The 23,085-nt window shown below is 53.9% G+C and overlaps 3 protein-coding genes across 3 annotated transcripts in view; 2 read left to right on the top strand and 1 right to left on the bottom strand.

Moving 5' to 3' along the window:
* vsir (V-set immunoregulatory receptor) overlaps positions 1–8,785 on the bottom strand; it is a 13,868-nt gene extending 5,083 nt beyond the window's left edge. The window contains exons 1-3 of the mRNA XM_066693039.1: positions 8,617–8,785; positions 3,009–3,407; positions 400–456 (exon numbers count right to left, since the gene is read on the bottom strand). Coding sequence (XP_066549136.1) covers positions 400–456; positions 3,009–3,407; positions 8,617–8,683 — 523 coding nt within the window. The 5' untranslated portion in view covers positions 8,684–8,785. The remainder of the gene's footprint in view (positions 1–399; positions 457–3,008; positions 3,408–8,616) is intronic.
* Positions 8,682–17,767, top strand: LOC136715807 (cadherin-23). The gene is made up of 12 exons (XM_066693187.1): positions 8,682–8,723; positions 12,251–12,472; positions 13,884–14,003; positions 14,343–14,523; positions 14,624–14,757; positions 16,047–16,256; positions 16,362–16,469; positions 16,582–16,684; positions 16,797–16,922; positions 17,056–17,259; positions 17,519–17,579; positions 17,671–17,767. The coding sequence occupies exons 1-12, from the start codon at positions 8,682–8,684 to the stop codon at positions 17,765–17,767; spliced, it is 1,608 nt and encodes a 535-aa protein (XP_066549284.1).
* LOC136715687 (cadherin-23) overlaps positions 17,066–23,085 on the top strand; it is a 25,222-nt gene continuing 19,202 nt past the window's right edge. Inside the window, exons 1-10 of the mRNA XM_066693043.1 lie at positions 17,066–17,259; positions 17,519–17,977; positions 18,146–18,262; positions 19,245–19,469; positions 19,608–19,777; positions 20,717–20,854; positions 21,052–21,171; positions 21,299–21,476; positions 21,690–21,901; positions 22,438–22,632. Coding sequence (XP_066549140.1) covers positions 17,944–17,977; positions 18,146–18,262; positions 19,245–19,469; positions 19,608–19,777; positions 20,717–20,854; positions 21,052–21,171; positions 21,299–21,476; positions 21,690–21,901; positions 22,438–22,632 — 1,389 coding nt within the window. The 5' untranslated portion in view covers positions 17,066–17,259; positions 17,519–17,943. The remainder of the gene's footprint in view (positions 17,260–17,518; positions 17,978–18,145; positions 18,263–19,244; positions 19,470–19,607; positions 19,778–20,716; positions 20,855–21,051; positions 21,172–21,298; positions 21,477–21,689; positions 21,902–22,437; positions 22,633–23,085) is intronic.

Here is a 23,085-nt window from a genome sequence, read left to right as displayed (position 1 = left end):
CTATCCCCCCACTATCGTCATCTTATCTTCCTCTCTCTCCCTCTTCTGGCCCCCGCAGTCCTGTAGTGACATGCCACCCCAGCCCGTGACTCACTGCCTCCCCCACGGAAAGAGAAGTGCAGCTCCTGCACGTGGCATGTGTGTGAGAGTGTGTGTGGTTGCTACACAGCATGTGTTTTTAGACTAAGATGGACAACTACCAAAACACTCCCTCCATATCTCTCTCTCTCCCTCTCACTCTCACCCTCTCACCAGCTGGCCAGTGCTCCTTGACCCCATCAGATTTTTTTTTTTTTTACCCTCTTCTTTTCCTGACACTGCAGTGCAGCAGCTTCACCCTGAACCCAAACTCTCCAAATCCCTCTCCCCCACCCCCTTCTCCCAAGATGTGGGACTCACTTTCAGGCTGCCGTGGCTCAGCTCTCTCCTTGGTGCATTGCTGGCTGCTGTTGACCCCTGAGGAAGAGCAGAGAGCATCGCAGTTAACAGACCGTTTTCACTCTCACACTTCTACCCCCAGTGTGGGAGATTAAACTCGACCTAAACCTATACTACGCACTGGCAGTGTTGGTGTATTACTGCTGTAACAGTGTTGACAGTGTCAGTGCGGTGACAGTGACGGTAATACTGACAGTAACAGTGTTGACAGTGTCAGTGCAGTGAGAGTAATACTGACAGTAACAGTGTTGACAGTGTCAGTGCGGTGACAGTGACAGTAATACTGACAGTAACAGTGTTGACAGTGTCAGTGCAGTGACAGTAATACTGACAGTAACAGTGTTGACAGTGTCAGTGCAGTAACAGTGACAGTAATACTGACAGTAACAGTGTTGACAGTGTCAGTGCAGTAACAGTGACAGTAATACTGACAGTAACAGTGTTGACAGTGTCAGTGCGGTGAGAGTAATACTGACAGTAACAGTGTTGACAGTGTCAGTGCAGTGAGAGTAATACTGACAGTAACAGTGTTGACAGTGTCAGTGCAGTGAGAGTAATACTGACAGTAACAGTGTTGACAGTGTCAGTGCAGTGACAGTAATACTGACAGTAACAGTGTTGACAGTGTCAGTGCGGTGACAGTGACAGTAATACTGACAGTAACAGTGTTGACAGTGTCAGTGCAGTAACAGTGACAGTAATACTGACAGTAACAGTGTTGACAGTGTCAGTGTGGTGACAGTGACAGTAATACTGACAGTAACAGTGTTGACAGTGTCAGTGCGGTGACAGTGACAGTAATACTGACAGTAACAGTGTTGACAGTGTCAGTGCGGTGACAGTAATACTGACAGTAACAGTGTTGACAGTGTCAGTGCAGTGACAGTAATACTGACAGTAACAGTGTTGACAGTGTCAGTGCGGTGACAGTGACAGTAATACTGACAGTAACAGTGTTGACAGTGTCAGTGCGGTGACAGTGACAGTAATACTGACAGTAACAGTGTTGACAGTGTCAGTGCAGTGACAGTGACAGTAATACTGACAGTAACAGTGTTGACAGTGTCAGTGCGGTGACAGTAATACTGACAGTAACAGTGTTGACAGTGTCAGTGCAGTGAGAGTAATACTGACAGTAACAGTGTTGACAGTGTCAGTGCAGTGAGAGTAATACTGACAGTAACAGTGTTGACAGTGTCAGTGCAGTGAGAGTAATACTGACAGTAACAGTGTTGACAGTGTCAGTGCAGTGACAGTAATACTGACAGTAACAGTGTTGACAGTGTCAGTGCAGTGACAGTGACAGTAATACTGACAGTAACAGTGTTGACAGTGTCAGTGCGGTGACAGTGACAGTAATACTGACAGTAACAGTGTTGACAGTATCAGTGCGGTGACAGTAATACTGACAGTAACAGTGTTGACAGTGTCAGTGCGGTGACAGTGACAGTAATACTAACAGTAACAGTGTTGACAGTGTCAGTGCAGTGAGAGTAATACTGACAGTAACAGTGTTGACAGTGTCAGTGCAGTGACAGTAATACTGACAGTAACAGTGTTGACAGTGTCAGTGCGGTGACAGTGACAGTAATACTGACAGTAACAGTGTTGACAGTGTCAGTGCGGTGACAGTGAGAGTAATACTGACAGTAACAGTGTTGACAGTGTCAGTGCAGTGACAGTAATACTGACAGTAACAGTGTTGACAGTGTCAGTGCGGTGACAGTAATACTGACAGTAACAGTGTTGACAGTGTCAGTGCGGTGACAGTGACAGTAATACTGACAGTAACAGTGTTGACAGTGTCAGTGCAGTGAGAGTAATACTGACAGTAACATTGTTGACAGTGTCAGTGCAGTGACAGTAATACTGACAGTAACAGTGTTGACAGTGTCAGTGCGGTGACAGTGACAGTAATACTGACAGTAACAGTGTTGACAGTGTCAGTGCGGTGACAGTGAGAGTAATACTGACAGTAACAGTGTTGACAGTGTCAGTGCAGTGAGAGTAATACTGACAGTAACAGTGTTGACAGTGTCAGTGCAGTGAGAGTAATACTGACAGTAACAGTGTTGACAGTGTCAGTGCGGTGACAGTAATACTGACAGTAACAGTGTTGACAGTGTCAGTGCAGTGAGAGTAATACTGACAGTAACAGTGTTGACAGTGTCAGTGCAGTGAGAGTAATACTGACAGTAACAGTGTTGACAGTGTCAGTGCAGTGACAGTAATACTGACAGTAACAGTGTTGACAGTGTCAGTGCAGTGACAGTGACAGTAATACTGACAGTAACAGTGTTGACAGTGTCAGTGCGGTGACAGTGACAGTAATACTGACAGTAACAGTGTTGACAGTATCAGTGCGGTGACAGTAATACTGACAGTAACAGTGTTGACAGTGTCAGTGCGGTGACAGTGACAGTAATACTGACAGTAACAGTGTTGACAGTATCAGTGCGGTGACAGTAATACTGACAGTAACAGTGTTGACAATGTCAGTGTTGTAACAGTGATGACAGTGTAGTGGGGGGGGCACAGCAGCAGTATCAGTGCCAGTTGGGGGGACTTACTGGGAGACACGGTGAGCAGGATGTAGTCGTGCACCCTCTCCTCCACCACATGATGCTGCCGAATCTTGCCCTCCACTTCCAGCACCAGGCAGCAGTAGCGGCCGGAGTCGGCGGCGGTCAGGTTGCTCAGTGTCATATAGAGAGTGCCCGCGTTCATGCTGTAGTGCAGACCCAATGCACTGGGGTTGTAGGCGTGAGTGTGGTTGTGGCTGGGCAGTTGGCGAGGGTGGATCAAACGGCAGTGCTGCTTCGAGTGCTGGTTGTACAGCCACGCCTTCTGCAGGTGGTCTTGCGGGTGAGTCAGGTGTCCCTCGACGACGCACTGCATGGTGACGTCGGCTCCTTCAGGGCAGGCATACGTCTTGTAGGGCGCTGAAATGGTGAAGTAGCACAGGCCATCTGGGGGGAGAGAGAGCGAGAGCTGGGGTTAGTCTTGACACACAGTGCAGCAGGCCTGGTCCTCTGCTCAAGATGCCGCACAGGGGGTGGGATATGCTCTGTATCAGGAGAAGGGGCAGACACACAGAGAAAGGGAATTGGGCAGAAAGAGTGAGGGGCCGCGGGGGCCCGTCTTGCACACGGAGCGCTGTGGCGCTGCGGTCTGACTGCGCTGTCACGCCACGCCCAGAACATTGCCCTGCACAAACACGCAGAGCAACACCTCCGCAGCGCTCAGGTTGCGTTTTCTGGGTCAGCTCACCTAGCTTCCTGTGTGGGGGAGGGTACAGCGGTGCAGTGAGGTGATGTGACAGCAGGCTGGGGAGAGAGTGGCGACTGGGACTCAGAGAGGCCTGCTCAGGGTGAAGCGCACCAGTTCAGTGGCATCTGCACACAGCACAGCGCCTAATGGGCAGGCCAAGCGACTGGCATGGCATGGCACGGCAGGCCTTCCCATCATACAAGCTGGGGGATGGAGGCCCTTGATGCAGGAGAATACAGTAGAGACCTGTGCTTTCACAGTTCCCTGTTGTGCCGTGTTAAGTGTTAAGAAGCAGATGAACAGGAAATAAAACCAAACGAAACCGAACAGAAACAATCTGCCAGACAGACTCGGGGCTGGTTGTCAATTCCACAGGCCACAGAAAACGCGCATTTTGGTGCTTCGGCAGCCCCCGGAGGGTGGCGCTGGCACAGAGAATAGCAACGGCAGGGTCGACCATCAACAGCAGGGTGTACTCCTCCCGCTCTCAGGCGACCTTTGTGCAGCATTACCAGGCCGCTGAAAGATGGCGTTTCCTGTGAGAGCGCAGCGCAGGGTGGGGGCGGGGGGGCAGGAGGAAGCTGCTCCAAGGGGGGAGGGGGGGGCGCTCATCAGATACAATCCTGTTTATATCGGTGTTTCCTCCTGGGAGTCTGGGAGCACGCACACTGCCCACGCCAAGCAGCCACACGCCTTTGTGTTGCTCTACCCCTGCTGCGCCTTTTGTTTGGTGGTTCCTTCCACTGCTAACAGGGTGTGAGTTCTGCTGTGCTTCAGTGTGTGTAAGTGTGTGTGTGAGTGAGTGAATGAGTGAGTGCAAGAGAGTGAGACAGTGTGAGTGTTGGCATTTCTAATCCCACTCTGTCCTGCCCCTCACCTGGCTGCCATTAATATCAAGCTGTTAATTCAATTCAATTCAATCCAAGTTTAAAAAAACTTTATTGGCATGACTGAGTTGCATCAGTGTGGCCAAAGCACTGACACACTGGTCCATACCCAGGTTCTGACTCACATTCTAGACACTGGGGTTCTTGGAGTGAAAATGTTGGGTGGACCCAGACAGAGCGAGACAGGCAGAGCCTGTGCCAGGTGACCACATCTCCATCACTGTCCATCTGACCTGCCTATTGAAGAGGCCGAGAGCGCACTCCCCACCGGCTGGACGCCGAGAGCCCCCTGCAGGACGCCAAGGGGGCGGTTTGACACGGCCGGCCAATGGACCCCTTAGCGGTTCTGGTTTGAGGCAGGAGGATTAAGAACAAAACGGGAACCGCGGTGACACCGCAAGAGCCAGAGGAACCCCATCCCCCTCCCTCTGTGCTGGGGATCATGACCACAGAGCGCAGAGTTGTGAAATGGCCTTTGCTGACTCAGGGCTGTTGGACAGGGAGCTTGGAGCTGTGGCGGGGGGGTCCAGTGCTGTGGTAAACGCCCTCCAATGTGTATCCACTCCACCCTCGTACCCCTGCCCCAGTCTCAGGGCAGCGATCCGTTCACATCCCTCCTACTGCCTCGAACACGGAGCGCACGGCCCCTCTAACAGGGCGCCGCTCTCAGCAGCAGTGTCCAGCACACTGCACTCACCCCCGTACACAGGAAATAACAAAACCACCTGCTGGAACAAAGAGACAACAAAAAACAAAACTACTTCCTGTGCCGCAAGGGGCTCTTAAATTAGACTCCCGAGTGCTGCTTGGGGTGGCACAGTCCAGCGCTCCATTGTGTGGCGTTTTCCTAACACACAAAGCAGGTGCAGAGACAGCGTGCTGGGAAAACAGCACCGAGACTGGAAGTGTAAGCACTGTGCACCTCTGTTCACACACAGAAAGCCCTCTGTGCGCCAGGCCTGTGTACACACTGAACTGCCCAGCGCCTGCTTGATGAGATGCTGCCAGCGATCGGTGGCGCAGGGTCCGCAGCCACAGCAGGGCTGGTATGAACACTGAAGGACAGCGGCCAGTAAATCTGCCCCGACAGCCGGGGCCGAGTGTTGAGCAAGAGGGGGACGTGTGCCAAGGGCGGGCGGCTACAGCTAGGGACTTGGAAGTGAGGGCTGGATTTCTCACTGAGCCTTCTGGAAGTAGAACTACATTGACACACACTCACACACTCACTCACACACTGCAACACACACTCACTAACACACTGCAACACACTGCAACACACACTCTCACACTGCCACACACACACTCACTCACACACTGCAACACACACTGCAACACACACACTCACACACTGCCACACACACACACTCACACACTGCAACACACACATACACACACACACTGCAACACACACATACACACACACTCACACACTGCAACACACACACTCACACACTGCCACACACACACACTCACACACTGCAACACACACTGCAACACACACACTCACACACTGCCACACACACACACACTCACACACTGCAACACACACATACACACACACACTGCAACACACACATACACACACACTCACACACTGCAACACACACACTCACACACTGCCACACACACACACTCACACACTGCAACACACACATACACACTCACACACTGCAACACACACATACATACACACTCACACACTGCAACACACACATACACACTCACACACTGCAACACACACATACACACACACTCACACACTGCCACACTGCAACACACACATACACACACACACTGCAACACACACATACACACACACTCACACACTGCAACACACACATACACACTCACACACTGCAACACACACATACACACACTGCCACACACACATACACTCACTCACACACTGCAACACACACACACACACTCACACACTGCAACACACTCACTCACACACTGCAACACACACACACACACTCACACACTGCCACACACTCACTCACACACTGCAACACACACATACACTCACTCACACACTGCAACACACACACACTCACTCACACACTGCAACACACTCACTCACACACTGCAACACACACATACACACACACTCACACACTGCCACACACACATACACTCACTCACACACTGCAACACACACACACACACTCACACACTGCAACACACTCACTCACACACTGCAACACACACATACTCACCCACTGCCACACACACACACACACTCACACACTGCAACACACACATACACACACATACACACATACACATATAAACTCACACACTGCCACACACACATATAAACTCACACACTGCCACACACTCCAAATCTGCCCCATACATTGAGCCCTTTCAGTGGCCCTACATTGCCCGTCCCAGCTGACCTGGGGCAGCAGATGTCTGTTGTGATAAATCCATCTGTTTTGGCACCATGGCAGCTCGACAAACGCCCTCAAATTTTAATAAAACGAGTTTCATAAACTGTCCATCAACCTCACTGAACTGGGAGCCAAAATAGAACCAAATACTATAATAATAATAATACCAGCTGGCAAAATAAGCATCATGATGATTTATAACTCGATACGCAGTGTGTGTGACGTGAGGATGGGGTGGATTGCCTGTGTGTTTGAGAGAGAGAGCCTGCCACAACCCGAGGGGCAGACTGACACTTGCCTGCTACTGTGAATGGGGGTTCTATCCATACTCCAAAATACGGATGTTTAGTTGTTGCTGTGTCTGGTATTTCTGTGGCTGGGATGTTTTTTGTAAGCTGGACACCTGGACGTCATGCCAATAAAGCACTTTGAGTGAGAGAGAGCGCAAGCACGGGCGTCTCACGTTTCTTAGTTTCACTTTCCACAGGACGCAAACAGCCGAGCAAGAGCCCGCAGCCCCCGCAGCCCCCGCAGCCCAGACACGCACATCGCGCAGTTCAGCAGCTGCGGCCACGGAACCGCTTTGTAAAACGCACAGTCCGATCACAGAGCTGTCCCGTCTGTCAGTTTAGGGATTGTCGAGTTGTTTTGTTGCAATGGCCCGTTCTTTGCCATACAGCGGTTTACAGTGTGTGTGTCCTGCAGACCGCAGCACATAGCACTGTGCCCAACTCAGTGCCAATACACAACCGAGGCGCAGTGTTCATCTCAACCCCACTGACCTGCACTCCGGGCCGGCCCTGCCAGCAGCTGGGTCCCGCGGCGCCGTGTTTGGGCTGCCGGGGCTTAGCAGGGCTGAGGGCTCTGCGCTGGGATTGAGTGTGCGGTGCTGGGGGTTAAATCAACTCTTAATGCCGCCAGTCAACAGCCCCACCCCCATCGTCTCGAAACTACGGTTCTTGTTTCCGACTTGTGATATTAGTCCTCTATCCCTGCTAGACTTGATTGATGTCCTTCTTGCTCCCTTTCCCGTATGCAGCCCCTGACTGTGACCGACATCTCGACAGCACTTCGCTTTACCGTCCAGGACGTAGGACCTCACTTACTGCACTTGTGCAAATGAATTGCTGTTTTAGCTAAATTGAATTTGTAATGATTGATGCCTTGTACTCACTGTATTTCTGCACTTTGTTTGCACTTATGTTGTAAGTCTCCCTGGATAAGGGCGTCTGCCAAGAAATAATAATAATAACAACAATAATAATAACAATAACTACGAGGGCGCAGACTCCGTGCGGGTGGAAATGAGACCCAGTCCCGCTGGCGGACACGCTGGAGCTGCGCGGCTCAAACCCGCCGGGGAGGCGACGAGCCTCGGGCAGGAACCGAAGCGGCCGATCCGGGCGCGGGGCTCGGGTTACAACCCGGTAACTGAACTCGCCCTGTCAAAGCAGCACCGGCCACAGCGCGGCGCGTCCGGCCTTCAGCTGCTGCTGTTGGGCTGTGAAAGCACAGGCCGACTCGGTGCGCGGCAGCGGAAAGCAGGCGACAGACAGACGGACGGACGGACGGACGGACGGGGTGAGGACAGCGACAGAGGGAGCCGGGGCCGGGGGGGCTCTTACCCTGCGCCAGGACGGCCAGCCACAGCGCGAGCCGCACGGCCCGGTCCAGTGCTCGCGGGGGGGCCATGGCCAGGTCCGGGTCCGGGTCCGATGCGCTGCTGGAGAGAGTCCTCGGTGCTGCGCTCTGCGCCGCTGATACTTCTACAGTTACGGGCGCAGCTCAGCTGATAGAGAGATAGAGAGACATGCCCCCCACACGCACAAACCACACACCTCCTCCCCGGCCGGCCCGCCCCGCCCCGCCCCGCCCCGCGGCTCATTGGCTGCTGCCTGTCTCCCAAAATTATTTCTGTGCGCTGCTGTATTGCGTTAATCACCGCCCCCACTGTGTGTGTGTTTACTGTGTTAATCACACCCCTCCCTCTGTGTGTGTGTACTGTGTTAATGACTCTGTGTGTGTGTGTACTGTGTTACTGACTGTGTGTGTGTGTGTGTACTGTGTTACTGACTGTGTGTGTGTACTGTGTTAATCACACCCCTCCCTCTGTGTGTGTGTACTGTGTTAATGACTCTGTGTGTGTGTGTACTGTGTTACTGACTGTGTGTGTGTGTGTGTACTGTGTTACTGACTGTGTGTGTGTACTGTGTTAATCACACCCCTCCCTCTCTGTGTGTGTACTGTGTTACTGACTGTGTGTGTGTGTACTGTGTTAATGACTGTGTGTGTGTACTGTGTTAATGACTCTGTGTGTGTGTGTGTACTGTGTTACTGACTGTGTGTGTGTACTGTGTTACTGACTGTGTGTGTGTACTGTGTTAATCACACCCCTCCCTCTCTGTGTGTGTGTGTGTACTGTGTTAATGACTCTGTGTGTGTGTGTGTACTGTGTTAATGACTGTGTGTGTGTACTGTGTTAATCACACCCCTCCCTCTCTGTGTGTGTACTGTGTTACTGTGTGTGTGTGTGTGTGTGTGTGTGTGTGTGTACTGTGTTAATGACTGTGTGTGTGTTTACTGTGTTACTGACTGTGTGTGTGTTTACTGTGTTACTGACTGTGTGTGTGTACTGTGTTACTGACTGTGTGTGTGTGTGCTGTGTTACTGACTGTGTGTGTGTATGTGTACTGTGTTACTGACTCTGTGTGTACTGTGTTACTGACTGTGTGTGTGTGTACTGTTACTGACTCTGTGTGTGTGTGTGTACTGTGTTACTGACTCTGTGTGTACTGTGTTACTGACTGTGTGTGTGTGTACTGTTACTGACTCTGTGTGTGTGTGTGTACTGTGCTAATGACTCTGTGTGTGTGTACTGTGTTACTGACTCTGTGTGTGTGTACTGTGTTACTGACTCTGTGTGTGTGTGTACTGTGTTACTGACTGTGTGTGTGTGTGTACTGTGTTACTGACTGTGTGTGTGTGTACTGTGTTACTGACTCTGTGTGTGTGTGTACTGTGTTACTGACTGTGTGTGTACTGTGTTACTGACTGTGTGTGTGTACTGTGTTACTGACTGTGTGTGTGTACTGTGTTAATCACACCCCTCCCTCTCTGTGTGTGTGTACTGTGTTAATGACTCTGTGTGTGTGTGTGTACTGTGTTACTGACTGTGTGTGTGTACTGTGTTAATCACACCCCTCCCTCTCTGTGTGTGTGTACTGTGTTAATGACTCTGTGTGTGTGTGTGTACTGTGTTACTGACTGTGTGTGTGTACTGTGTTAATCACACCCCTCCCTCTCTGTGTGTGTACTGTGTTACTGTGTGTGTGTGTGTGTGTGTGTGTGTACTGTGTTAATGACTGTGTGTGTGTTTACTGTGTTACTGACTGTGTGTGTGTGTGCTGTGTTACTGACTGTGTGTGTGTGTGTGTGTACTGTGTTACTGACTGTGTGTGTGTGTACTGTGTTACTGACTGTGTGTGTGTGTGCTGTGTTACTGACTGTGTGTGTGTGTGCTGTGTTACTGACTGTGTGTGTGTATGTACTGTGTTACTGACTCTGTGTGTGTGTGTGTACTGTGTTACTGACTCTGTGTGTACTGTGTTACTGACTGTGTGTGTGTGTACTGTGTTACTGACTCTGTGTGTGTGTACTGTGTTAATCACACCCCTCCCTCTCTGTGTGTTTACTGTGCTAATGACTCTGTGTGTGTGTACTGTGTTACTGACTCTGTGTGTGTGTACTGTGTTACTGACTCTGTGTGTGTGTACTGTGTTAATCACACCCCTCCCTCTCTGTGTGTTTACTGTGTTACTGACTCTGTGTGTGTGTGTGTACTGTGTTACTGACTCTGTGTGTGTGTACTGTGTTACTGACTGTGTGTGTGTGTGTACTGTGTTACTGACTGTGTGTGTGTGTACTGTGTTACTGACTCTGTGTGTGTGTGTACTGTGTTACTGACTGTGTGTGTACTGTGTTACTGACTGTGTGTGTGTACTGTGTTACTGACTCTGTGTGTGTGTGTACTGTGTTACTGACTCTGTGTGTGTGTGTACTGTGTTACTGACTCTGTGTGTGTGTGTACTGTGCTAATGACTCTGTGTGTGTGTACTGTGTTACTGACTGTGTGTGTGTACTGTGTTACTGACTCTGTGTGTGTGTGTGTGTACTGTGTTACTGACTGTGTGTGTGTACTGTGTTACTGACTCTGTGTGTGTGTGTACTGTGTTACTGACTCTGTGTGTGTGTGTACTGTGCTAATGACTCTGTGTGTGTGTACTGTGCTAATGACTCTGTGTGTGTGTGTACTGTGTTACTGACTCTGTGTGTGTGTGTACTGTGTTACTGACTCTGTGTGTGTGTGTACTGTGCTAATGACTCTGTGTGTGTGTACTGTGTTACTGACTGTGTGTGTGTACTGTGTTACTGACTCTGTGTGTGTGTGTGTGTACTGTGTTACTGACTGTGTGTGTGTGTACTGTGTTACTGACTCTGTGTGTGTGTGTATGTACTGTGTTACTGACTCTGTGTGTGTGTGTACTGTGTTACTGACTCTGTGTGTGTGTGTGTGTACTGTGTTACTGACTGTGTGTGTGTGTACTGTGTTACTGACTCTGTGTGTGTGTGTACTGTGCTAATGACTCTGTGTGTGTGTGTACTGTGCTAATGACTCTGTGTGTGTGTGTACTGTGTTAGCCGTCTCTGCCTCCATCCTTCTCGGATCGGCCTGCGCAGGTACTGGGTTATTCTATGGTCGAGAAACGCAGATTTTCCGCAGGTGTGTGCAGATCTGCGCTGCTCCAATAGGATCGCTGCGATTCTGCAGCCTTGCGTAGTAGATCTGCGCTGCTCCACCAATGGGATTCGTGCTATATCTCCCTCTTCCCTGGGCCCTTTGCCTCTTCAGAGAAACGCTTTTTTTTCCCTCTCTCTCTCAGATTTTTTTTGCAGACTTGGCTGTCTTTTGATTGGTTTATCAAACTAAACTGGCAACAATCTGTTTTGATGGGATTTAATTTTGATTTCCATGTCTTTATGTATATTTTTTTAGTGTATGTGTGTCGGTGTCTGTCTGTTTGAGTACATGTGTGTGTATGTGTCTGTGTGTGTGTGTGTGTGTGTGTGTGTGTGTGTGTGTGAATCTGTGTCTCCATATGTCCAACTCTCAGCCGTGTTCCTGTGTCGGCCACATGTATCAGTGTTCCTCCATCAGTTTTCTCAGCCTGTCCTCATCCCTCTCTCCCCCTCTCCGCTCAGGCCCCCACCACCGTGTGGGTGTCCATCCTGGACGAGAATGACAGCGCGCCGCAGTTCTCCCAGCCCGTGTACGAGGCCACGCTGAGCGAGGGGCCCGACACCGCCGGCACCGTCATAGCCACCGTCACCGCCAGCGACCGCGACGAGGGCCCCAACGGCACCGTGCTGTACCGCATCACCGCAGGCAACCTGGGCGGCACCTTCTACATCAACAGCACCACGGTGAGCCGGGGCCGGGGGCTGGGGGCCGGGGGACTGGGAGAGACAGTGCAGTGGGCTGAGGGACACGTGAAGCAGACTGAGACCAGTGAGACAGGGCTGATAGACAGACTGTATGGACAGGGAACAGTCAGCTCAGCTGATAAGAGAGATAGAGAGAGATGCCCCCCCACACGCACAAACCACACACCTCCTCCCCAGTGGCTGGGAGATTCAGGGCACTGGGAGGCCTGGGACCAGGGAGACTGGCAGAGCTGGGGGAACTGGAAGGGGGCACGAGGTCTCAGTTGGGGGTTTCCCTTCCTCAGACACAGAGCGGCAGAACCTGTCCCCCTGCAGAGGGACATGAAACATGAAACAGCTCTCCCTCAGTCTCTCTGCTCCCTTTCTCCCTGTCTCTTCTCCCTCTCTCCCACTGTCTCTCTGCTCCCTCTCTCCTTGTCTCTCTTCTCCCTTTCACCCACTGTCTCTCTGCTCCCTCTCCGTCTCTCTTCTCCCTCTCACCCACTGTCTCTCTGCTCCCTCTCTCCTTGTCTCTCTTCTCCCTCTCACCCACTGTCTCTCTGCTCCCTCTCCGTCTCTCTTCTCCCTCTCACCCACTGTCTCACTGCTCCCTCTCTCCTCGTCTCTCTTCTCCCTCTCACCCACTGTCTCTCTGCTCCCTCTCCGTCTCTCTTCTCCCTCTCACCCACTGTCTCACTGCTCCCTCTCCGTCTCTCTTCTCCCTCTCACCCACTGTCTCTCTGCTCCCTCTCTCCTTGTCTCTCTTCTCCCTTTCACCCACTGTCTCTCTGCTCCCTCTCCGTCTCTCTTCTCCCTCTCACCCACTGTCTCTCTGCTCCCTCTCTCCTTGTCTCTCTTCTCCCTTTCACCCACTGTCTCTCTGCTCCCTCTCTCCTTGTCTCTCTTCTCCATTTCACCCACTGTCTCTCTGCTCCCTCTCCGTCTCTCTTCTCCCTCTCACCCACTGTCTCTCTGCTCCCTCTCCGTCTCTCTTCTCCCTCTCACCCACTGTCTCTCTGCTCCCTCTCCGTCTCTTCTCCCTCTCACCCACTGTCTCTCTGCTCCCTCTCTCCCTGTCTCTCTGCTTACTCTCTCCTTCTGTCTCTATCTGATGCCTTTCTTGTTCCCTTTGTTTCTGTCTACGTTTCTCAAATGCAAATTGTCGGATGAACTGGCTTTTCTGGCGTAACAGGAGCACTCTGTCTCTCTCAATTTCATATTCAAATTGAGATTTAAAATGGGCTTTATTGACAGGATAAAAAGGCATTTTATACCTTTTAACACAACACACAACAGCACGGTGAGCACAGACCAGTTGCTGTGTTTGTTTATGCTCAATAACTGACCCCGTCCCTTTTTCTGTGTGTACGTCTGCGTGCCTGTGTGTCTCTCTGCCTGTCTGTGCTTGCAGGGGACAGTGGTGGCGCTCAGGGAGCTGGACTACGAGATCAGTCATGGGCGCTATACGCTTGTTGTCACGGCTACAGACCATTGTCCGATCACGGAGCTGCGGCTGACGTCCAGCACCACGGTGAGGACACGCATGTGGACCGGCAGCTGGCACTCGCACTCACACTGACACTGACGATTTAACTGTGAATTGGAGTCAGTTTCAGGTTGAGGCTCTGGTTGTGTAAATGTGTGTGTGTGTGTGAGAGTGAGAGTCTGTGTGTGTGTGTGTGTGTGTGTGTGTGTGTGTGTGAGAGAGAGTGAGAGTGTGAGTCAGTCTGGTGCTCTGACAGATCTGTGCTGTGTGTGAGAGAGTGTGTGAGAGAGTGAGTGAGTTTCTGTGTGTGTGTGAGTCTCTGTGTGTGTGTCTCTGTGTGTGTGAGTCCATATGTGTCTCAGTACCCCACTCCTCCTGCCCCAGGTCCTGGTGAATGTGATCGATGTGAACGATGTGACACCCACCTTCCCCCGGGCGCTCGAGGGCCCCTTCGACATCACCGAGGGCCAGCCGGGGCCGCGGGTCTGGACCCTGAAGGCCACGGACGAGGACTCGGGGCTCAACGGACAGGTGGAGTACAGCATCACGGCCGGAGACCCGCAGAGTGAGTGCAGAGGGACTGCTGTCCAGGGGCTAGTGCAGTGCAGTGCGGTGTTGTCTGTGCAGTGTTGCAGTGCAGTGTGTAACGGTGTCTCGTGTGTCAGATGAGTTCGTGGTGTCTCCGGTGGAGGGAGAGCTGAGAGTGCGCAGAGACGCAGAGCTGGACCGTGAGAACATCCCCTTCTACAACATCACCGTCACGGCCAGGGACCTGGGCACGCCCCCACGCAGCAGCACGGTGAGCAAGCACACGCACACACACACCACACACGCGCACGCACGCATACACACACGCACATGCATGCTCTGAAACACACACCACGCACATACACACTCACACACTCACCACGCACACTGTACACACCCATACACACACACACATGTACAGACATTGCATACACACATGCACACACACGTTGAGTCGCAGATACTCACACAGACTGTCTCACACACACTCACAATCATGCATACAGGGCTGCAGTCTGCGCTGTACAGGCTGAACTGGGTCACCTCTCTGGTGACAGTACTGAGAAGCTGTTGAGTGTCTCAGTTGACGACTGCGGTCATGTGTGTCTCTGTGAACCTGATCGCTATCTGTGCGCTGCTGTTCACACACTCTTCCCTCTTCTACTGGAGAGTTCAGTGTCAATCTCAATGCAATGGAAGGAGCTTTATTGTCCTCTCTGTGTCCACCTCTCCTGTCTCTCAGTGACCACACTGTCCTCTCTGTGTCCACCTCTCCTGTCTCTCATTGACCACATTTCCATTGTCCCAATGTCCAAGACAGGAGTTTTTGTTAGTCTTTACAGTCTGGTTGACTGTGATGGGGGCAGGTAAGCCGTGCTGCCCTGAAGCTGCTCAGAGTTTGAGCGAGTGACACTGGAGAGACTCTGACTCACGTCTGTGGTCACTGCGCTGCCCCACACCCAGAGCACAGCTGCTGCGGCTGCCTCTCTCTCCATGACTCAGGAGGGGGGGCAGAGACAGAGAGAGCCTGTCCCCCAGCCCCGTCCTTCCCAGCCCTGGTGAACTCCTCCTTCATCTCGGTCTTTCATTGTTCTCTTGTTTTTCATCTTTTTTTTTCCACAGTTTTTCTGTGACACGTCAAAGGTCTTTCCACTGCCGTCTCCGTCTCTCCGTCTCTGATTTCTGGAGAGTGTGATGTCACTCTTTCCGCCCCGTGTGCCGTGTTGTTCGGCCGTGTGTCGGGGTTTCCGTGTCGACCTGTAGCTTCCCAGCAGTGTGGGGTGCAGCAGACTCTGTGTCCCCACCTGTTCCTCCGGGCCTTCATCTGCTTTTCAGCGCTGCTCTTAATTGGTTAATTGCGTTAATTATTCACTCAACCACACAGTGGGAGGGGGAAGCAATTTGTGTCTGCAGATTGCTGTGTCAGGGCCTCCACGCCCCCAGCGCTCCCACACGGAAGCTCACACACACGCAGACACACACACACACACACGCACACTCACTCACTCACTCACTCACGCAAACATTAACACGCACACGCCTCCCTCCTTGCCCCCCCAGGTGCTGGTGCAGGTCAGGGTGCTGGACATCAACGACAACGACCCGGTGCTGCTGAACCTGCCCTTGCGCAGCAGCGTGGCCGAGGGCGCGGGGGTGCAGGCGCTGGTGGCGCGGGTGCAGGCCTTCGACGCCGACCTGGGCCGCAACGCCCTGCTGACCTTCAACATCACGGCCGGCAACACGGATGGAGCCTTCTACATCAACGACACGGTGAGCCCCCCCGCTGCGTGTGGGTCTGTGTGTCATCGTTACTCTGTGCGTCTCTAACCACTGTCTCCCTCTCTTCCTTTCTCTCTCTCTCTCTCTCTCTCTCAGACGGGGGTGGTTGTGGTCAACAGGCCGCTGGACAGGGAGCGAGTGTCTGAGTACCAGCTGACCATCACTGTGAAGGACAACCCAGAGAACCCCCGCATTGCACGCAGGGTACCAACACACACATACTGAGTCACAGACACTCACACTCACACACACACACACTGTGCCAGTGAATCAGTCCACACTACGCACTGCAGTGTCTCACTGTGTCTCTCCGCAGGACTCAGACGTGCTGGTGGTGACCATCCTGGATGAGAATGATAACCGGCCCATATTCACTCAGCAAAGCTACCAGGGAGAGGTGCCGGAGAACTCGCCCCCAGGTACCCCCCCCCACACACTCACACACACACACACACACACACACAACATTTGTCTGTGTTTCTCTTTCTGTGTGTTTGCGCCTGTTACTCTCTCTCTCTCTCTCTCTCTCAGGCAGTGCGGTGCTGATTATGAACGGGCCGGTCCTGGCACTGGATCGGGATGACGGGGTGAATGCTGTGGTGTCGTACCGGCTGCTTGGCCCCCGGCTGGACTTGTTCACTGTAAACTCCAGCACAGGTGTGTTACAGCGCTGCACTGACGCACTGATACACACTCACACTGACACACTGACACGCATACACACACACACACACACACACACACACACCTCTTTTATAACCTCCTCCCTCTCTGCCCGTCTCTCCCTCAGGGGCGGTGTTGGTGCGGCAGGGTGCGGTTCTGGACCGCGAGTCCCTCTCGGACCCCAGGCTGGAGCTGTTCCTGGTGGGGCAGGACGTGGGGGGTCTGAACAGCAGCGTCCCCCTGACCGTCACCGTGCTGGACCAGAACGACAACGCGCCGCAGTTCAGCCCCCCGAGCCTGACGGTGCACCTGCCCGAGAACAGCGCCACAGGTCAGCCGGGCCAGAGTTACCACTACACGAGTACAGACGCACAATGTTCACATGAACGAGTTCACAGATACAGTCAGTACAGTGAAAAGGTTTAATACCACAACACAAGCAAAAGAGATGAGTGATACTCCCAAAAAAGTGTGTATCAGAAGTCCCAGAACTTGATCCTTCTCTTCCACTACCACTGCTCATCCTCCCCTCCTCCCTCCTCTCTCCCTCTCTACTCCCTCTCTCCTCTCTCCCTCTCTCTCCTCTCCAGGCAAGGTGGTGACGCAGCTGTCGGCAAGCGACGCCGACTCGGGTGCGAACGGGCTGCTGTGGTACCGCATCGAGAGCGGGGCGCAGGACCGCTTCGTGGTGAATGCCTCGACGGGTGCGGTGCTGGTGGGCAACGCCTCCCTGGACCGGGAGGAGCGCGGGGCGTACCGGCTGGTGGTGGTGGCGACGGACCGTGGCACCCCCCCGCTCTCGGGCACGGCCACGCTGTCGGTGCTGCTGGACGACGTGAACGACTCGCGCCCGCGCTTCCTGCTCCCGGTGCAGACGGTCAGCGTCAACGAGTCGACACCGCTGGGCGCCGTGGTGGCCACGGTCACCGCCGAGGACCCCGACCTCCGACCTCGGCTGGAATATTACATCATCGCCCTGGAGGCGCAGGACGACAACAACGCCCCTGTGCCGGGCATGCAGGACGCCTTCGGCATCGACTTCCACACCGGTCAGCCACTCACCCACACCACACACAACACACTGCTGCACAGCACAGCATACACACAACACACTGCTGTCTGTATATGCATGTAGTATGCATGTTCATGTCCATGTGTGAGTTCACCTGCCTGTACGTGCAGTGCGTGTGCTCAGCGTGTTCTGGTGTGTCCTGCAGGCGCAGTGTTCGTGCGCAGCCCACTGAACCGCGAGCTGGTGGCCAGTTTCCAGATCTTCATCTCTGTGCACGACAACGCCAGCGACATCATCGACCAGTCCGTCAGCGTCCCTAACGGTGAGCCAACCCTCACCCCACCCGTCACTCACTCACTCGCTGCCACCCCACCCGTCACTCGCTGCCACCCCACCTGTTACTCACTCACTGCCATCCCACCCGTCACTCGCTGCCACCCCACCCGTCACTCGCTGCCACCCCACCCGTCACTCACTCACTCGCTGCCACCCCACCCGTCACTCACTCACTGCCACCCCACCCGTCACTCACTAACTCGCTGCCACCCCACCCGTCACTCACTAACTCGCTGCCATCCCACCCGTCACTCACTAACTCGCTGCCACCCCACCCGTCACTCACTAACTCGCTGCCATCCCACCCGTCACTCACTAACTCGCTGCCACCCCACCCGTCACTCACTAACTCGCTGCCACCCCACCCGTCACTCGCTGCCACCCCACCCGTCACTCACTCACTCGCTGCCACCCCACCCGTCACTAACTCGCTGCCACCCCACCCGTCACTCGCTGCCACCCCACCCGTCACTCGCTGCCACCCCACCCGTTACTCACTCACTCGCTGCCATCCCACCCGTCACTCGCTGCCACCCCACCCGTTACTCACTCACTCGCTGCCATCCCACCCGTCACTCACTAACTCGCTGCCACCCCACCCGTCACTCGCTGCCACCCCACCCGTTACTCACTCACTCGCTGCCATCCCACCCGTCACTCGCTGCCACCCCACCCGTTACTCACTCACTCGCTGCCATCCCACCCGTCACTCACTCACTCGCTGCCATCCCACCCGTCACTCGCTGCCACCCCACCCGTTACTCACTCACTCGCTGCCATCCCACCCGTCACTCACTAACTCGCTGCCACCCCACCCGTCACTAACTCGCTGCCACCCCACCCGTCACTCGCTGCCACCCCACCCGTCACTCACTCACTGGCACCCCACCCATCACTTCCCCCTCTTCCTCACCACTCACCCTTTCACCCTGACTCCCTTTTCTCTCTCTCTCTCCGCCCCTCCACAGCCATGCTCACGGTCAACGTCCTGGACGTGAATGACAACGCCCCGCGGTTCCGCCCGTTCGGGGTGACCAGTTTCTCGGAGCAGATCCTGGAGGGGGCCCAGCCCGGCACCACGCTGCTGTCCGTCTCGGCCGTGGACCCGGACAAGGGCCCGAACGGCCAGGTGACCTACGAGCTGTGGAACCTGCCGCGCGGGGGCTACCTGCGTCTCGAGGACCCCTCGGCAGGTCAGAAGCCCCCCACGCCCACACGGCACAGTTCAGCACCTCACCCTGACCCTCACACGTGTGTGTGATTTACTGGACTGTGTGTGTTCTGTGCTGTGCTCTGAGGTGTTGTGGTGTGCTCTGTGTTGTGCCCTGCAGGTAAGATCGTGGCGAACCGCACGGTGGACTTCGAGCAGGTGCAGTGGCTGAACTTCACGGTACGGGCCCAGGACCACGGCGCTCCCCCGCGCGCCACCGAGCTGCCCGTTTCCCTGTGCATCGTCGACACCAATGACAACAACCCTGTCTTCGCACAGCCGTCCTACCAGGTGTGGCCACAGGGGTGGCGCTGCCCGGCACACCACAGCGCTCGCCCGTCACTACACTCCTCCCTCTCTCCTTGTCTGTGTCTCCTCTAGCCTCCTCCTCCTCCATCTCTACTTCCACACACTCCTCCCCTTCCCTGCCTCTCTCTCTCCCTCTTTGTCTGTCTCTGTCTCTCTCTCCTGCAGTGTAGAGTTGAGAACAAGGGCAGTGATGTTCAGACTGTACAATGCACTAGTTAGAGCTCATCTGGATACTGTGGACAGTTCTGGGCTCCACACTTCAAGAAAGATATCGCTGCTCTAGAGGCAGTTCAGAGGAGAGCAGCCAGACTTATTCCAGGTCTGAAGGGAATGTCCTACTGAGAGACTGAGGAACTGAACCTTTTCACCCTGGAACAGAGGAGACTACGTGGGGACTTGATCCAAGTCTTCAAAATCATGAAAGGCATCGACCACATCAAACCAGAGGAGCTTTTCCAGATCAGCAGGGACACACGCACCCGGGACACAAATGGAAATTGGGCTTCAAGGCGTTCAAGACTGAAAACAGGAGACACTTCTTCACACAGAGAGGCGTCACAATCTGAACAAACTCCCCAGCGATGTGGCTGAAGAGACAATTTGGGAACATTCACAAACAGACTGGATAGGATCGTTGATCACTGAGTTATTAATGGACACCAAACGAGCACGATGGGGCGAATGGGCTCCTCTCGATTGGACACTGTCTTATGTTCTTATGTCTCTGTCTCTGTTTGTCTCTCTTTCATTGTCTGTCTTGGTCTCTCTATCTAAAATTCAATTCCAAGGTGCAAACTGGCATGACTAAGATGTGTACATGTCTGTGCTTCTGTGTGTGTGACTCTGTGTGCGGGTCTGACCGTGTATACATGTCTGCGTGTGTCTGTGTGCGCGAGTTTGACCGCGTGTGTGTTCCCGCAGAAGGCCGTGTTCGAGGACGTGGCTCTGGGCACGGTGGTGCAGCGCGTCATGGCCACGGACGCCGACTCGGGGCCCTTCTCGGTGATCGAGTACAGCCTGGTGGATGGAGAGGGCCGCTTCGGCATCACCCCCTCCACGGTGAGACCTCAGGACTGTCTGCCACGCCTGCCCCGTCTCTGAGGGGGTGCTGGGCGAGAGGGGACCAGTACCAGAACCAGCACTCTGCCCTCTCTCCTACTTCTGCCTCACTACCTCTCTCCTGATTTCCTCTCCTCTACCCCCCCCTCTCCCTCTCTCCCTCTCTGTCCCTCTCCCTCTCTCTCTCCCTCTCTCAGGGTGATATCTACATCCTTGCCCCTCTGGACCGAGAGACCAAAGACCATTACACCCTGACAGCCGTGGCCCGTGACAACCCAGGGGGCAGTGTCAACAATCGGCGCGAGAATTCTGTGCAGGTCTGACACACCGCACTGCCACACGCACACACACACGCACACGCACACACATGCACGCACACACACACATACTGTACCCAGCTGATTCGGAGTCGATCTGAATCCGGCGCCCCGTGTCCCGGTCCAGGTTCTGGTCACAGTTCTGGACGTGAATGACTTCCGTCCGCGGTTCCCGGAGCGCGTCTACAGCACCAGCGTGTTCGAGAACGAGCCCAGCGGCACGTCCATCATCACGCTGTCCGCCAGCGACCTGGACGAGGGCGAGAACGGCATGCTGCTCTACTCGCTGCAGGGCCCCGGCGCCGGTACCACACTCACACCGCCTCGCTCCGGCACAACACCTGTCTGTGTGTCTGACTGTGTGTCTGACTGTCCGTGTGCCTGTGACTGTCTGAGTGTGAATCTGTGTGTGTGTCTGCTTGTCTGTATGTCTGTGTCCGTCTTGACTATCTGTGTGCCTGGCTAACCATGTGTCCGTCTGTGTCTCTAACGGCCTGTGTGTCTGACTGTCTGTCCAGAGGCGTTCTCGGTGGAGCCGGACACGGGCCTGGTGCGCTCGCTGCGCCTGCTCCAGTCCTTCGAGAGGTTCAACCTGACGGCCGTGGCCACGGACCGGGGGCGGCCCCCTCTCTGTGGCATGGCCACGCTGTGCATCACCGTCATCGACGTGAACGACAACCGGCCCACGTTCGTGCGGCCGGCCAACGGCACCATCATGCACATCCAGGAGGTGAGGGCTGTCTGTCTGTCTGCCTGGCTGTATGTTATGTCTCTCTCTCTGTCTCTGTGTCTGTCTGTCCCTCTGGGATTCGTTGGAATCTTTTATGCGTAGAACGAGTTTTTATCGTGGTTATTTACAATGATTTTTTTGTTGTTATATTTAGTTACATAAAAACAAAAAACAAATGTGGTTTCCTTATGGGCGAAGATTGTTGTTTTTTGTGGTTTGAGTTTGCAGTGTAGTTGTAAAGATGCGGCGGCTTGTTTGTTTCACGCTATATTTTATACCAAAAATAAAATGTAAGATGCATATCACATATATATATATAATAATTAGTAGATAAAGATAAATACATTTCAAAACAGTTCTCTCTCTGTCTCTCCCCCCATTTCTCTCTCTCACCATTCTGAGAAATAATAATTCATTTAAATTCCGAAAAGCTTTATTGGCAGGACTGAGTGACGTCAGAGCTGACAAAGCTGAGACACGCAGGTCCATGGGACATGGATGGAATTGATTTGGAACGATCTCTCTCCCCTGTGTAGGAGTGTCCCCCGGGGCTCGTGGTGTACGAGGTGTTTGCGACGGACGGTGACGAGGGGGTGAACGGCGAGGTGCGCTACGGCTTCCTGCAGACGGGCGCCGGGAACCGCGACTGGGAGAACTTCCACATCGACCCAGAGACCGGCGTCATCACCACGGCCGTGCGGCTCGACCGGGAGAAGCAGGCCCTGCACAGCGTGAGCACACGGCCCTGACACCCTCACACTGACACTCCCCACCGCACTGACACCCTCACACTGACACCCTCACACACTGATACTCCCCACCGCACTGACACCCTCACACTGACACCCTCACACACTGACACACCCCACCACACTGACACCCTCACACACTTACACTCCCCACCACACTGACACCCTCACACTGACACTCTCACACACTTACACTCCCCACTACACTGACACCCTCACACTGACACCCTCACACACTTACACTCCCCAACACACTGACACCCTCACACTGACACTCTCACACACTTACACTCCCCACTACACTGACACCCTCACACTGACACCCTCACACACTTACACTCCCCACTGCACTGACACACTCACACACTGGCTCACTCACACACACAACACTGCATTGACTCACTGACTCACTCACATGCACACCTCCCCACACTG

This window comes from Amia ocellicauda, chromosome 20 (assembly GCF_036373705.1).
Source record: "Amia ocellicauda isolate fAmiCal2 chromosome 20, fAmiCal2.hap1, whole genome shotgun sequence".
Classification (NCBI taxonomy): domain Eukaryota; kingdom Metazoa; phylum Chordata; class Actinopteri; order Amiiformes; family Amiidae; genus Amia; species Amia ocellicauda.
This window is presented reverse-complemented; position numbering and strand designations above follow the sequence as displayed.